This window comes from Ischnura elegans, chromosome 10 (genome assembly GCF_921293095.1).
Source record: "Ischnura elegans chromosome 10, ioIscEleg1.1, whole genome shotgun sequence".
NCBI lineage: Eukaryota > Metazoa > Arthropoda > Insecta > Odonata > Coenagrionidae > Ischnura > Ischnura elegans.
This window is the reverse complement of record NC_060255.1, coordinates 54,611,297-54,629,032: the sequence shown is the minus strand read 5'-3', so window position 1 is coordinate 54,629,032 and position 17,736 is coordinate 54,611,297. Positions and strand designations below refer to the sequence as shown.

Here is a 17,736-nt window from a genome sequence, read left to right as displayed (position 1 = left end):
TATAATGGAAGCACTTGTCTATTTCCGCACTTCTTTATATCTACCGACACTGGTTTTGGCACATAATGCTATTTTGAAGGTGGCAACGTGCCTTGAAAATGGCATCTGGTGCCGAAACTAAAGTCTGTAGAAAAATGGAAGTGTGTAAATAGACCAATGCTTTCATTATGAAAAATATATTGTGAATTTCATGTCTTGATTATGTACCTAAATGGTCTAGCATTGATGGAATTTGAAGTATTGATTCCTCATAAAGTATCATACCAATTCACCTTCTGCAATATATGCTCATTAGGAAGCATCTATTAATCACGTGAGGCCTTTTCTGATCGCTCACTCCCCCGTAACTATAGTAATAATGATTCATATTTTCTTTCATACATTTGATGTACAGTAAATTTCATACAGTAAATTATTTCCATTCAGGGAAGTAGGTAGCCTGTAAGGCAAAAAGCCTGTAATTAGGCTAACTTTAAATTTCTTATTTGTGGAAATGAAAAAAAAAACATTAAACCAAATAGAAAAAAATTGGAAGAATTTTGTGCGTTTAAAAATTCAAAAACTATAGTGACTGTGAAATGAATAACAATGCATAATGAACAAGACATTGAGCATAATATGTATACCCAATACATGTACGGACCCTTTACAGCAACTTTTCAGTATTATCAAAAATTATTATCCTTTTTTTTTATCAACCTTAAGTATCTACCCAAACAAATAGTTAAAAGCTCTAATAATGGTTTAATGTTAACTAAACCTATTGCTCTCGATGAGTCATTGATTGTTAGTCTAACATAGGACTTGTCTGAAAGCCGGATCTCAGAATGCAATCAAACTTTGAAGACTTGATGTCCATGTGTCACCCTCTATTTGGGGTTGTATTATGAATATTCAAACAAATTTTGCTCCTTTAAATTTACTCCAAAAGCCCTTTCCTCACAGCTTTCAGTAGCTCAGTGTTTATGGAACCCGACTTTGAAAGATAGGTTCCTGCGTTTTTCATCTTGCTTGGGGAAAGTTTTTCGTCATCTCTTCGCCATTATTCTTCCAAGGAAGCCTGCAAGGCTCTATTGTTTTTGTTTTTTTTTCCTGTTAAAAGCATCTTGTCCTTTAAGTCAATGAAACTGTTGGAAAGAAATAAGTTAGCCTTGTTAGTTCAAATGGTAGTACACATGACGTGCATTGGTGAGGTCTGGGTTCGATTCCCGGACAAGGCAAGTGCTTTTTCCTCTGGAATTTAACCAAATAAGATATTTTTGGCTCTTTATCATTTCATCACAAAGTGATATGTATTCTTGTGATCCCAGTTCACAACACACCAGGAACTCAAATGTTATTCTGAAATGAGTCGGTAGTCATAAAGTGTTAAGTTATTGTAATGATGCTGTTAGCATAAGAATTGGAGGCTTGTGGTTTCTCTGGTGAAGAATATATTTGGATTTCTCAGGAACTCATTTGACTCATGGTCTTAGTGTACATTTTTACAGCAATTTCTGTTTAGCACCTAAATATCATGTGGGGATGGGATTTTCGATAGTTTTTCAGTTAACGTGTCTCATGTATTTTTACCTCTTCTTCATTCATGAACACTTACCTTGTCTTTTCTTGTTATGAATTTTAAGTCTTGCCACGAAGCCATTCCCTCTTGGTTGTATCTTCTTCCAGCTGTCCATTACATTTTCTTATTTTACATTATTTTAAGAATTTTCTTATCTCTAATTTTGTTTTTCCATAATGTCAACCGTCTCCTTCACTATTTTATATTGTTTTTAGTGAGGAAGTGATTTTTTTTTGTTTTTGGCTATGTGAGCTCTTCATAGGTCATTGCTACGGTAGACCATGCACAAACAAGTATAATTCTTCGGCACTCCAGTAAAATATCGTGGTGATATTAAGTGTAAAAAATTATCATTCAAAGTGGTTTTGAGATACAATTTAACTACAACAATAGGATGTAAAAGTAATTAATAACGAGTTATGAAGAAGTGTGGTAGTTTAAGCTAGCAACTAGATCTAATTTGAGTTATAAAATGATAAAGGGATCAATTTTACTTATCTCCCTTGAGGATTACGTAATATTTGCCATTCATGTTTTGCGTTGTTGCTTTTAAATCTTTGTTAGCCCTCATAATGGTTTCATGAATCAATGCAATAGTGTTTATCATACAAAATAAGTGAAAATCTGGTAATGTTTTCTATGGTATCTATGACAAGGGGTCTGTTTAAGTCTACTGACATTTCACTATCACATCAAGGTCAAGTAGTAGAAGGAGATATATACAAGGGGGGACCCAAAAATAACCAGCCACAATTTTTAAAAAATTCAAAATTTAATTTTATGTCTTACAAATGTTAGTCACCTTCGATTTACTCTCCATTTGCGCTGTTACATTGGTTAAAACATTTTTTTCCACTACACGGAACACCTTTGGTGCTCGTCGTTTCCGATGCCTTGCAGTACCGCTTTTGATTTTCCTTTTATATTATGACCTAAATATTTCCTTTTCATCACTCTTTTCATCCGGTTGAACAAAAGGAACTGAAAAGTTTTTTTTTGCCAAAAACTCAAGTCGCTGCAATTAGCTGCCGTTTTTGATCAAGAGGCAACAAACTGGGGATGGATTTTGTTGCATTGTGTCTCAATTGCTAATCTTCAGCTATATGTTCCTATAATGAGCTCCAATAGTGGCCAGATTGTTCAGCAAGTCCATCAATATTACACCTCTAATTCTCGCACACAATGGTAAGAGTTTTTTTCCACATTTTGATCAGTTCTGGACCTGTAAGGCCCATCAGGGCATTGAATGTCTTCGATTGACATATTGCCACATTTGAATTACGAATACCACTCGTGCACCCAAGTTATTTTTTAAGTGTGTTCTTTATGAGCTGTAGACAACATATTTACCGTGTCCAACTCAATTTTACCAAATAGAAAACAAAATTTGAATACTGCATGATGTTCTTGAATATCAGCCTTTTCAAAAATCGATGAGGTCAAAAACTCTGAATGTAAACTGTCACAGTGGCTTACTACAACTGTCTACACCTGTGCTGTCTTGCATACTGACTCAGAAATGATGAAATAGCCATCTAGTGGGAGTAACACAAAATATAAGGGCGACGCTCGCAGCGATATCTGTCAGGTTATTTTTCTGTTCCCCTCTGTATATTGAAGATAGTCATTGAATAAATATTAAAACTTTGTCAGTGACTTCACTCATGGGAAGATGATAAGTTTTTAGCCAGCCAATATTTAGTTTTCCATGCTATCTATGCTGATTTAGACAATTTTTAATCAATTTGTCAGTGAGTTGGAAGTTACTTGAATGGTGATACACGTGATTTCAATTTTTCTGAACCCACGGTCTGCTGAAGAACCTATTTGAAACATGCATTCATTGGGTTGGAACTGTAGGTTGAAGTTGATACTTCATAGTATTATCATCCTTTATGTTTTTGAATTCAACGTTTTTGACTGCTCAAAAAATACAACCTGAAATTCTTAAACTGCTTTGTTTTTTAAGAGAGCTGGTGCATCAGCTCATCACAGATTATTTCACTGGTGCCATGAAATTAAGAGGAATTTAAGTTAAGACATAAGGGGAAAGAGTCATATGAAGGCACTTTCTGCTTGCAATGACAATCTAAGGTTGCCAAAATGGTACCCAACAGATAGGATTTGCTTACATCAACTTGAGCATGAATTTCAACTTTGAGAAAGTGTTTTAAACTTTCTTTCATTTGACTTTAGTAAAGATCCCTTAAATTCAATAATGGTGCAAGCTGCCATTTCATTTGTTCCAGGTTTGTTTTAGGGTCGTTAAATTTGAAATTACTACTTTAAATGCCTCTGCAAAAAAATGCAGTGTATTGTGCCTCAAGGGAGCCATAAAACATGTTATTTCCAGCTTAATATACAATCCCAAAAAATAACTAGCACTGCTTCAATCAAAAAAAGTTATTCTTGCAGTAATATCTCTGATGGGCAACACTGAATGATAGACTTATTTGAACTGTCAAGGATGGGAATTACATGAACATTGAATGATGATGATAAATAGTAATAATTGAGTTAGTTTTTGCTATTTAAACTGTTAGAGGGATTATATAGAGGAATTATTTTTCCATACCTAACATTTGTAACACATGCATCCATAACAATGCGGGATCCAGGATTTTTTTCTGGGGGGCACAAGGTCCTGACAGGCAAACGGTCATCTAATAATTGAAATTAAAAACAACATGCAACAATTACTGTACAAAATATTCTCTTTATTTTAATATGAAAGTTATTAAAATGCAATTAAATAATTGAAGTACCATAATACACAAAAAAAACTAACATAATGATAACCGTATCAAAAATCTTGTCTATTTATAAGCATGTGGGGGGAGGGGCACTAGACCTTGTGGCCCCCCTAAATCCACCTATGTCGCATGATGAAATTCTGGATATTACCTCACTACTCTTTTCAGTCAGGGTGTAATACCATTTTTTCTTTGATTCTAGGCAGTGGCTTAACCTTTTTCCTACTAAAGATGAAAATATACGTGATAGGTGATTAATAATGGGCCCATGGGCCCTTTCACTGTGTGTACTCAGTATGTGTCATCACTGGTTTCCTACTCTTGTATGATCCTGACCACAATGACCTGTCATACTTCGTACATCCAATAATAATAACTAGGGGCTGATATATCAGCACCTTGAGCATTTTAAGGCAAAAACCAAAAGCCGATATATTGGCACCTTGACCATCTAAGGGTCAAATTAACTAAATTTCAACAAATGGATATTAACCTCATTTAGGTCATATTGAGATTATGAAATTTTAAAAATTCTCACTCGTCATTCCATTGCAGTTGCTCACTAATTGCCAGTGATTCATCCCAAAGGTTGGTTTTGATTAGCACACAAGAATGACATTCAAATATCACATCAAAATCTTCTGAAGTTTAAATTGTGGACCAATATTTGGACACATACTTCTTTTTTGACCTCGCTTTAAATTAAACTGTTGTTATTTGAAACTTTTCTTTAAAGCCCTTTAACTTTCATGCAATTAACTCTAGTTAGAATTCTCCTGTTGCTAAGTGTGGGGACTCCACACTGAAATACAATTAACTAGAAATTTCAGCCCGAATTTTAATATATTCAACAGAAAATAATGTTCCATTTTTTAGTTTTTGATTAGGTAGTTAATTATAAGTCTCAGAAAAGTCCCTTGGTAGTTTGGAAGTGCAGTCTAGGGATGGCGTAATTTATGAAGGTAAATTCTCAAGAAATATAATTAAATATTTTTATTAAGTATTAGGACACAAATGTAACAGTAAGATGAAAAAAAAATTCCAAAAATATTTTCCCCCATGTAGGGCGCACTCCCTGCTTTTGTGGTTCACTTCTTCCCTCCTGGAAAAATAAAATTTTCCGTGCAAAATCGGTGTTTTTATGTTTCACTTTCACCTCTTAATTGCTCCAATTATGCTGGATTGAACGCATACCGTACCTTTCTTACCGCCGCCACCCTTCTTAGCTTCTCCTCCCTTGTCTCCACCGCCTCCCTTACCGCCACCTCCGGCCGCTGCCTTTTTCTGTGTCGTCCGGGATACAAAAATAAACGCAATGAGTTAACTGCGCACCAGAATACTTATTGCACAAAATTCAGCCCATCGTAATATCGCCAAAATCATTTTCAAGACGCATCTCAACGTAAACGAAACATTCATAATAATAATATTATTATTATAACTGTTTACCTCTTCGCCCTTAGCTCCTCCTCCACCTCCTGTAAAAACAGAAAACAGATTGTTTGCAAAACAAGATATACCTTGGAAACGAACGGGGTTGAGTATACGTCGAATAATTCCCTCGAATTCACTGACCTTTTCCTTTCGCCATCCTTATCTGATTCTACCTCGCCAAAACGCAGTGCTACCTCCGCTGATATGCACCGCGGACTGGTTATTTATTGACAATGTACCAATCCAAGGAACTCCAGCCTCCCCAACACGTAGCGCCACGGCCGAGCTGATCCTAATTTTGGAACATCTCCAGATTTTTTTGGCAAGATGTATTCTCAAATCCCCCACCGCTTAACTGCGAAAAGGTTCCACAATTATACCTGCTACATCTTGGCCGAAATCCAGCGCAAGGTTTTGTTTACAAACGCTGATCGCCACCGTCCCCAAGTTTTGATCGATCTCTCAACAACTGCTCATTGAAAAACAGCGTAATTTAATGAAATGTTTTATTTGTAAAAGTTTGTTCCATCCATGACAGTGTGGGTACATTTGTTTTTATCACATTAAATTATTGGTAACCACTGGTGGTTCGTGGTTGTCCACGTTCTTTAAAGTCGGCCCACTGATACTAAATGCCGCAACGAACACGTTGATGATAGTCACCAGAAAAACGCCAACAACCACGTAATTGTTCAACCGATTGGCGTAGTCGTTTTTCGCTTGTCCCGCGAGATCAAATCTTGCTTTAAAAATTAATGACACTCCGACTGCAACCTGTGCAAGAAAAAAAATGTTTTGGCATAATTTTCAACACCATTCTTGAATTTGCAAACAATTAAAATGATGGATGTATTCAGTCAAAAGTACAAAGGAAATACAAGATCGGGTTTCGGCGCGCAGCCATCAGCAGCGTTACGGAGTCAAATGACGCCAAGGTCAAACACTGCTGCCAAGCCCCACTTTCCGTGACCTCTTTGTTACTATGATTTTTTTAAGCGATGAAAAATAGGGTAAATAATAAAGTACTTACTGTATGACGAACCCAGTGAAAATTGCTATTATATTTTTGGATCGGGATTCGCAAGTGCTTTTAGCACTTAAGTCATATTATTATTTAGGAACGATAAGGCTAATTAAACCGTAAAATTTACGCAATAACATTTTCTCACTAAAAAATTTAATGAAAATTGAAAAATTGAATTTATGAAAATTGTTTAGCGGGAAAATCAATTTTCAAATCCAAATCCAGCAAACATTTTTTTCTTCCAAAATAAAAAAATGGAAAAAATAGCTGTCGGGCAGTGTCTTCATTTGCGTTGTGGGTGACACATTCAAAAATAAATTTTCTTATATTCCTCACTGCATTTATTAAAAACTACCAGAACAGAACCTCTTGATAATGACATGAAAAGGTCGAAACCGGTTGAGTTTTTAATTGTTATTGTGTGGAGCATAACAAACTTTATTTTTGAATCTATCATGTCAACATTCCACGAATTGAGCTCGCGAACCATTGATTCGATACGTTGAGGGGTTTTATTTAACTGAATATATCCATATTTTTCTTAAATTCGGAACATCATAAAGTAACTTAAGTTATTATATTTATTTATCAAAACCTGTCTGTTATTCGCCGAGTACCTGTAGGATGAGGCTAATAATGATGAGGAGAACGTTGAGGTAGAATGTTGGCGAGTCTCTGCTGTATTCTAGAATGTATCGCAGCTGGTTGGCATTTGCTGTCAGTAGCGCGATGTCCATCATGCCTTGAGCCACCGTCTTCTTCGCCGCATACGTGTTCTGTCCAGTAATCGGCGTTTCAGGAGATTCGGACACCTCCAGAGTGACGGAAGTTTCGTGGTGCTCAGCATGAACCACTACTGTATCCGAGCCCTCCTCCCTAAAAAGCATCGAGGAAAATACATTTAGGGTGTCAGTGATAATGCGTGTATTTATATTGAGTTTGTTTTGTTTATCCTCTCCCGACCTCTTCATTAAATATCTAATCAGCGTCTTGGATCGTGGGTCTTGATAAATTTTAATTGTAATTTTTTGTCAACGTTTCGGTACATTTATACGCCTTCATCAGGGCTTGGAATGAAAATTATTTCATAAATTTGTTACATAACCAGCGTAAAAGGTCTTAATTTTTTACATTATCAGTCTTAACATCCCTTAATAATGAACGTGGTAAAATAATATCCAAGACGCTGATTAATGTTTTTATATTTACATTACTTGTTTTTAACGGCAAGGAATTTCTTTTGCTATCATAGCCGGGTAAGTTTCTGGGGAATTTGCGGATTCAAGTCGATTTTTAAAAAAAGTTTACTAGTTAAAATTAAAGTAAGGTTGTCCTCCGAAGAAAGCACACGATTGAAGTTTACAGAAAGGGAATTTTCTCACACAAATAATTCGGGGGCGTTCTTTGCCCATCTTACGCGTCCACTTGTCATCATCAGGCTATCACGATCCATGAAGAAGTAAATCATGGTACATGGTGACCTGATGAGGACAAGTAAACGGGAAGAAAGGCAAAGGACGGACCCAAATGAGTTACATAGGACGAGTTACGGTAAAAGTGAAGAAGAAAATGAAAACGTTAGCAGATATGACAGCGAAGTGTAGAGCTGCGTCAAATTAATCTTCGGATTGTGAACATGTGATATGGGCGTACGCAGCGAGGGGCAGCTGCCCCCCTCCCCCCCCCCCCCCCCCCCGCCCTCCTGGAAGCAAAAATCGCCATAGTCTTTAAGCAAAATCAGCACTTAATTGAAACGAACGTATTCAACAAATCTTCTTTAAACCCACGAAAAAATATGTATTAATATAAGAAATGTGACTAAAATAAAACTATTTTTTCAAGGAAATAATCTCATAAACTAATAAAGTGCTGTTATAATTTTCTTAAAACGTTGGTTTCATTCACCTTTTCCTTGCTAGAATGTCACAACTTGGCTTGCCCCCTCCCTAGACTATGGGTTGCCCCCCCCAGTTATGATCCTGGGTACGCCCTTGACATGTGATGATCAAATTGATATTGCAACTGTCATTTTAAGACCGATGAATAAAAAAAAAATTTATCCCCTTGTATTTTGGGCAGGACCAACACTGCACTGAATGGGTGAGGCCTATACATTGTAGAATTCCATTTCAAGGAAGTAAAATAAAAACTTTGCTTTCTACAGTAAAACACGTACAAACAGGGGCGGATCCAGGATTTATTTCTGGGTGAGGGGGGGTCCTGACAGGAAAACGATCTTCTCATACTTGAGATAAAAAAAGATACAACAATTAATGCACGAAATATTCCCTTTATTTTAATACGAAAGTATTGAATATGAAATTAAATGATTGAGGCTCCGTAATAAACAAAACGAACGTAGTGATGACCGTACAAAAATTTTTGTCTATTTATTAAGCATCTGGGGGGTCACGTGCCTCCATGCCCCGCCCCTAAATCCAACTATGCGTACGATGACCTTCCTATAAATTAACAAACTTAGTTTCCCACAAATTTTTAGGAAGCAAAGTTTAAATTTTTTCTTCCTTAAGACCAACATTTTAGCTGAATACGGCTGAAAATATAATAATGAAACCAACCAACTTTTATTTAAATAGCAGTCTAGTAATAATTAAATAGCTGTTATGTTTAAAAATCTTTTTTAGAGTGTATGATTATTAAAATCGTCGGTCTTATGTATCCTGGTACCAAGAACACGGCAGTTGAAGAATTTTAAGTACATAGCTCTGAAGGCCCGTGTTAGCGGTACATTCACTTCCCCGAGCTCTCATGGAATCATTAGCATCGATATAACCACGGCGTATGAGTGAGCTCTATTTTTGGAGTGTCCATTCGTAAAATCGTGTAAGCTGCTTTGGTGACTTCGGAATTTTGATGATGTAGGGAAAAGATGAAATGGGATAAGAAGGGATATAGGGAATGAAGAGGAAACAGATCACTGTATACGTGATGCGTTGATTATATTGATGTGGCAAGCGGAGGAGACAATAGTTTCTCACAGAAATTTTGAGTAGGTTAAATCTTAAGTTTACCTCTTCCAAATAAATCCCCCTTCCTCATCTGTTTGTACCCTATCGCAGCGCTGAATGATACCTGCTAAACCTGAGATAAATTGCAGCAATTTAGACGGCTGTATTGAACAAGTTCAGAATAGCTGAATTCACCACCACTTCTCAATCACTTTGTGGAAGTCATGAACCGCCATTGGAAGTCCGCAGATTGTCAAAAGCGATTTCCAAAAAGTAGATTTTGGAAATTCAATGTTTCGAGCAAAAGATAGCGCGCACAGTAAGAAAAATCATGTACGACAGCCTCAGGCTTGACTTTGTAGCAGTAAGGGATACAGAAAAAACTCAAGGTTTGGCGCAAAAGACATTTTTAAGTTACCTATACTTTTATCGCAATGAAAAATAATCATGTTACTTGCAAAGTTTAAGATTATTTTAAGAGGTCACGTCCAATTTAAATTGATTATATGCAAGTACAAGACAATGCTATCTCATGCGATAAAAAAGTTGCAATTGTGGTTCGGCAATGCGGGCAGCCCCGCAAGGGGGGGGGGGGGACGCTCGCTGCGCCCCCGTATGTATCCGCTGCTTTGTAGAGGTTAAAAGGTCATGATCTCACTCACAATTAAGGATACCTACCAGGATTCTTACCACACATACAAGTACCATAGGACCAAACTTTCACATAATAGTCTCCGGCGTCACTAAGTTTAAGTAAATGATTTCACTCACAATAATAGATACTTGATTCACTGGTCTCTGATTTAATGAAGCAGTTTTTCCAGTTATAAAGGCCTGGTTACATATTAACTGCCTAAAATCAGTGTGTATGTGAATGAACGTGAAATTTTACCGCATATGATCGAATTACATTAAGTCGAACGAATGCATAAATAGATAATAGAACTTTTTCTAATCCGGTTTATTCATTAGTACGTGTTCCGTTTTGTTTAAAAAATGTTGCTATATTTACAGCGTAATCCTTACGCATTAATAAATCGTGTAACCATGCCTTAGGGTATGGCATTGGATCAGCTGGTTTTACTATGCAGAGTGTAGAGGTAAAATTCCTATCAGTATTTATTTCAAGAGAATATATATACTACTATTCCTCGATGTGACCAAGACTACAGAGGATAGTTTAAAATCTGTGATATCATTGTGGCTGCGGGGTTATCTTCACGGGGAAACGCGAATTCCGTGAAGTAATCTCTGTCACTCGCGAAAGCCGCAGACACATGATATTGCGTCACATGATATACGCTTTAGCGCATTGACTTCCTCGTGATCTTGTCTTTTCAAAAGCAATGAATCCTAATGTTGGATATTGTTGCGGCTGTTTTATAGTACGCTGACGCTATCCTGGTTTGGCTTCTAGACGGGGTTCGGATAATCCAGTGTGTCTGCTATTCAACCTTTTGCCTGGCAAACAAAAGGAACTTGGTAGGAATTATAAATATTATCATTTGAACAAACTCGCAAAATGCAATGACGCTCGCGCAAAAGTAAAAATTAAATTTGTGTGTAGTTCCTTAAGATAACTTGACTGCGATGAAAGCGTACATTTTCCTATAATTTGTTTCGAATGTAAATAGGGTGGTTTCCTGTTATTTTTTTATTGCCTAAATCGAAAGATTATTACTCCTGGAGTACGTATTTCACGCTTTTAGATTTTTAAATGACGATATCTATTTTTCGCTATCAAATGAAAAGTGAAAAATTTCAAGCGCGCGAAAACGCGACGCGTAAGTAGGAATGAAGGGAAAAAGTCCGTACGACGCATTTCTGGTTCCCCCTCCCGCCTGGTAGGTGACCTTGATCGAGGCTCTGAGCGCTGATAGGACGCAGGATGCTAACGGGTAGCTGAGTACCTTCCTGTCTGGTAGCGCATGGCTTAAAAAAGGTTTATTAATACCTTATCAAGCGAAGAAAACTTTCCGACCTTAGCCAGTTTTAATAGGTGATTATTAAGACATGTTTCCCTGAGCTCTGTGACTCATGCATGCATTGGTAGCCTCTGACGATGCATAACTCCTATCCTCTCGTGTAGAAACTAGGTCCCTGTGACGTCACGTGGAGTGGAATCGCATGGGCGCCAATCTGGCCTTTTTCAAATGAGGATAAAATTTGACCCTTGCCATTCGTCTAAACCGGTATTTCAAAAACCAAATAATTTGTGTATTATGAATACACTAATGGTGGGTAACGAATCGCCATCAATGCCTTTTGTTTTCTTTGATGAAGGAAACTACCCTATTCTATTTTCATTAAATTTAATGCTCATAAAGAATAAGATGGAATTACGTGGATTTAAATAAAATGTATTTAAAAGCATTTATTTTTCTAACCGTTTCCATTTATCTTAATAATCCTGAAGTTGTAGTTTTACCCATCTACTCCCACCGTAGCCATGCTGAGAATTTGAGGCTCTTGAAGAAAACCCGCACTCCTTTTTGCTTTAGAACTGTCGCAAATATGTTGTTGAAGCTTGAATTAACTTAATCCTCTCATTAGTTCATTTTTGAAGCCGATATAAAGAAGCCTACTGTCATTAAGAGACGGGTGCGAAATGGAAATTTAAAAATGGACTCCTACTGTCTTTAAATTTCATGCAATTATCTTTAAATTTAGCAGGATATGGCGTCGCATACATTAACTCTCCTTCATCCAAAAATATGCTTTCGGCCCTGAAATATTCATCCTTTTTTATCAAGGACGCTCGTTGAAATTGAACAAAATAAGATTTTGACCTCGTTATTACGAGTAGTAATAACCCAGTTTGGCTGTATGGCTACAGATAATTCTGAAGAAAAAAGTTGGTGTATCGCCACAATATTTTTTTAACAAAAAATTCCCAACCCTTCTTTCCCCCCCACCTTCCACCCCCAATTTCTCAAATTTTTGCGAGTGTGCAATTTGTGTATGTATCGTATATTGGTATGGTTAATTTCTTGGTTTAGTCTTGATAATGCGGCAGTGCATTGAAACATGTCGACTCTAGTTTAATAAATGTTTATGTGGAAAGTGCAAAGTGTTTCACTTCATATCTCATAATGGATCTCCACAAAGTATCTGCCTCATCCATCCAATTCACCGCAATATTTCTCTACATTACTAAAGATGAGCATAGGAGCAAAGTACCTAAATATCTTCACAATCGCGTGCAGGAAGTTTTCTGGGCGGATACAGGTTTAATGTTGGCCTAAGGGCATTTGGTTGCTGCGCAGCCACATTGCATGTAGCGCTCTTTTTTATATTTACCTTGGGAATAAGACCATACGGGGGTCACGTGATCTTGGATTTTGTCATTTCAATCTCCATCACTAGCGCCGATAATCCTTCTCGTTCATTTTTACTCTCAGGAGAGCAGTCACTGTCGGTTGTGACGTTAAACGTGTATTGTGTACTGGTAGTTTTCTGACCCGTGACGTAGCGATGGGGAGGTCCAGGGGGTTCGGACCCCCCCCCCCCGTTCATAATATAAAAACATAATTACTTTGCATGATTATTAAAGAAAATAAAATATTGAACAGTCATAAATTTCTAAAAGATTTCTGTGAAAAATGAAGTTTTTTCGATTATGAAAAGTGTTAAAATTAGTTAAAAACCCACAACTTAGTACCCTGTTTTTTCAATAATTTTCCTCCGGACCCTTCTAGTTTTGGAGCCACCCCGAACGAAAGTCTTGGACACGCTACTGTTACTGACGCTTGAGTTTCACTCCCTTCATCTTTCAATGTGGCGCTAATCACCTTGACTAATACTCAACTCCTCCAAATACATGTACCAATGTGGTTTATTTTAAACCTGCTACGTGAACGGCGGTGAAATTCACGTTAATTGCAGTAAGAAAATATTACCCTGGACCGGGAATCCAACCACGGACCTTTGGTTTTCCGGGTCACTGCGCTATCCAGGTTCTTTAATTCCCATGGAAGCCAAAGTTCCGTGGTTCGATTCTTGGTCCAGGGGAATTTTTTCTCATGGCAATTCAAGTGAACCATTACCAATGCTTCTAGCTATTCGTTCCCTATTTTCAGAGGCGAATGTATACGGGAAGGGGCGAGGGGGCCATTACCCTATCTACTGAAGGGAGTCTGTGAAACTATGCCATTTTAAAGTTTGCTTGTTACGTTTTTTGAGGTTAAGCTCTGAATTGGGGTCAAACCAATGTTTTTAGTAGCGAGGACCTATATATGCTGCTGTCGTAGTGCAAAAATTTATGATCACTTACCCCAAAAAATTTAGAGGTTACTGCAATTAAGAAGTTTAAGAGACTAGCCAAGGCTTTTCTACTTGAACAGGTATTTTATAGTACAGCAGAATACTTCGAATACAGTGGGAAACACCTTCTCAATCATTATAAAAAATGTATAATTTGTATTTTATTTTTTTTCTGTAGTACGTGCTTTTTTTCTTGTATTTTCCGTAATGCGTGTTTTGTGTTCTTATTGATACATTCCAATATCTAAACGACCTTTACGGAATTTAGAATAGTATTATCAACTGCGGGAAGAAGAATACACTATTATATGCGCTGCGTTCTGTGATTTGAATCTGCTTGCGGTATGATGTAGGATAGGAGCATAATGTTCCAGTTTGTTGAGCGTTGGGCTTCTAGTAGGGCGTTGGGTGCGAAAGGCCTCGGGTTCGAATCCCGGTAGAAGTTTGGATATCCCCTAATAAAAATCATCGAATATCGAGGTGGCTCAGGAAAAGGAACTGCTCCCTCTACCATGAATTTTTGAACTTGGCACGTCTCTGGCTTTGTCATGGGTGAGCTGTACCCTCACCAATCCAAACCAATATGCGGGTTGAATCGTTGAGTGATATGCATACAATAAATGTCTTGCCGGCTCGGTGCCAGCGGGGTTAAGTCCTCGCCTGCCAAACCAAAGGCCATGGGGCTCGAGCCCCGCCTAGGTAAGTTACTTTTATGCAGGGCATGGTTGTTTACGCCTGTTCGATTGCTAGAAAGTTAAAAACTAAAACCCCGAAATAAAGGCCGAATGGTGCTGTTTTCGGAGGTGTGGAAATAAATAAATAAATCAATGAAGACGATTCGTAGACGATTTTGGAGCGTTCGTTAGTAGAGGTCGTTTCACACTGGACACGTCTTTGCGCAATCTGACGTATGCACGAAGGCGCAATGAAAATTGCGTCGCGTAAAGCTGTGACTTGCTAGAACGCATGCGAGAATGCATGTATTCTAATAGCCCCGCAAAATAGGCAAAATAGCCCCGCTCTAATTCCGAGCTCGCGTTCTCGCAATTAACATAAAATCATAGCTAACCTGCGCAATGACGTGCCCCGTGTAAAATAATTTTTAACCAAATATTTTTTTTAGAACGGAATCAATATTGCTATGCGGTGGCGTAACTATGGGAGGTGGATGATTGAACTATACAAAAATTATTTAAAATTGTTTTCTATTTTTGACAAAATCTGCTTAAAGTTAAATTTTTAGTGACAAAATGATGTAAAATGTATGGTCAGGCATGCCATTTTTGGAAAAAATTCCCTGGAACCCACGTTGCCTGGGGGGGTCCCCTTCCTGTGCCCCTTCATCCCCCCCAAAGCGTATTCCTAGTTCCGCTGCTGTGCTGCCATGAATACTCCACCTTACTTAATATAAATGCTGATAAAATTGGTTGTGACATAATAAGATAAGCATAAATATTAGCTCAGTGTAATGGAAATGTGATTTCCGAGAAGTGTTAGCGGTAAAATTAACGGAGGCATAGCGAAGGATCGTGAAAGAATGTGAGGGTTAGGATTCGACATTTAGAACTTGTTGTAAAAATATTTTTATGGATTGACGAGGCATACATTTACGATCGAGGATTGAATTACGTAAGGTAGTGGGGTCAGCGAAGAAATGTTACTAGTGATTGTGTTGGAAGAATAGCTATATTATAAGGAGGAAAACTAACTCTAGAAAAATACTTTTTATCACGCAAACATGATTTCATAAGAGAAGCTAAGAGTTATGTAAGCATTGGACGGTACAAAGGAAAACTTCAAAGAGGATATAATTTACTAAACAGCGTTATTGTACTCGGTATAAACAGATAATTACTCGTAATTTGGTTGTGCTAAATTGTAATATAATCCAGAACGCTTTAGAGTGCCTTAATCGCCACTAATTCCTCCGCTATCCCTACGAAAGTAAATATGAGCCAAGATATATTTTTAAGGCACCTATCGTATTTGAGTGATTCTTTTACTCTCAAATAGAATTCTAAATCATCTAATTTGTGAGAACGCGGCGACAGGTATATTATTTAAGTAAATGAAAGGTCGTAGCACTTTTCCACAAGACTTTTTTATTCGTACAACGCGTTTCGGCTCACTGAGCCATCATCTGGTACAAGACGCTTGAACACATGTGAAGATCCCTTTTATACCCTTGAGAGAGGAGAGTATTGGAGAAGGAGAGGATTTGACATCTTTGAGGATGGGGGGGGGGTGGGAACGGGTGTACAGAGTATAGACAATGGGGAAAGATACAACTACGGGATGTGGAGAACCCACGTTGGAGGGAGGGTTCTGGGAGGGAGGGTCATAACTGTAAAATGACGACACGTGCGGAAGACCATAGCAAAACAGGAGGAGGGGGTGTTGAGAAGAGTGAAAAAAGGGGGGGGGCTTAGGGTAAAAAGAGGCCGCGTGTCTTTTGAAAGTGAGAGGAGTAAGTAGCGACGCAGGAAAAAAAGGCGGGGTGAGGAGTCCCTTTGGGTTAGCTGAGAAGGAGTGAAAGTTAGCGGGGGTACAAGGGGGGGGGGGGGAAATTGCCAGCAATAGAAAATGGTCAAATGCGTAGAGAGGATGGGCGGACGGGAAACACCCCGTGGATGTTGGGGCACTTAAGGCGTGGGTGAGGAAAGAATTTCACCATTTGTTTTGGTGAAGGGTATCTTTAGGAGAGGGGAGTGGGTGAAAAACACTTGCTCATTCATAAGCGTATTCAAATCACTTTGTACAATTTCGAATTGCTCAAAAACATCCAGTCTTGTACCCTTACTTTCTAAATGTAGAATTTCAGGTTTAAAATTACAATAATGTAAGGTCTAAAGAAGGTGTTTAGCGAGAAGTGACGTTTCATCTCCATTTTTCCAGCACCTTCTATGTTCTTTCATTCTGGTAATGAAACTTCTGCCTGTTTGACCGATGTAACACATGTTGCATGACTCACAATTAACCTTGTAAATGCCAGATTGATTGATTGAATCTATTTTGTCTTTGTTGCGGCACAAAACTTTACCAAGAGTGTGGGGGTTATAAAAAGAGACATTGAATTTATTTTTGGGGAATTTGCGAGCAAGCCTATTTGAAAGATCCCCTACAAACAATAGCCGGCACCATTTTTTGGATTTCTCAGTGATGAGGGGAAGGGAGCAAAGCTGTGAAATAGCTCGCGTTTTTAACTTTCTTTGAAGCATTTTGGTAATGATGTTTACACTATAGCCGTTTGAAACTGCAATTGACTTGATATTTGAAAGTTCACCATTGAAATTCACAGCACTTAACGGTAAATTCACCAATCTATGCAACATGGAATGAAATGAGGATAATTTCTGTGAGGTTGGGTGGCATGAGTCACTTGGAATGATTGTATCACTATAGCAGGGTTTTCTATACACACCAAATTCATGTTTGTCACCAACTATGGATATGGAGAGATCAAGAAAGTTTATTTGCTTATCGGATTCTATTTCCACTGTGAACGTAATGTTGGGATGTTGGGTATTTAAAAGATTCAGAAATGTATCTAATTGTCTAGCACTTCCGGTCCAGCAGCAGATGATGTCATCAACATAACGGTACCAGTAGAAGATGTTGGATAAAAGTGGATGTCTGGAATCAAATAACTGGCATTCTAAATTGTCCATAAATATTTCAGCTAACACAGGTGAAAGAGGGGAACCCATGGCAAGGCCGTCTGTTCTTTATTTT

The 17,736-nt window shown here is 37.9% G+C and overlaps 1 protein-coding gene across 2 annotated transcripts in view; it reads right to left on the bottom strand.

Moving 5' to 3' along the window:
• Nucleotides 1-5,370: 5,370 nt before the first annotated feature.
• The window catches only part of LOC124167245 (ninjurin-A-like), a 72,758-nt gene continuing 60,392 nt past the window's right edge, over nucleotides 5,371-17,736 (bottom strand). Inside the window, exons 1-4 of one of the 2 annotated variants that reach the window (XR_006866640.1) lie at nucleotides 8,678-8,688; nucleotides 5,764-5,792; nucleotides 5,514-5,598; nucleotides 5,371-5,416 (exon numbers count right to left, since the gene is read on the bottom strand). Coding sequence is in view for 1 of the 2 variants with exons in the window: in XM_046545130.1 (XP_046401086.1) it covers nucleotides 6,307-6,522; nucleotides 7,390-7,648 (475 nt within the window). In the remaining variant the exon portion in view is untranslated. Of the gene's footprint in view, nucleotides 5,417-5,513; nucleotides 5,599-5,763; nucleotides 5,793-5,889; nucleotides 6,523-7,389; nucleotides 7,649-8,677; nucleotides 8,689-17,736 lie in introns of those variants that run through there. The other variant, XM_046545130.1, reaches the window with a different exon arrangement.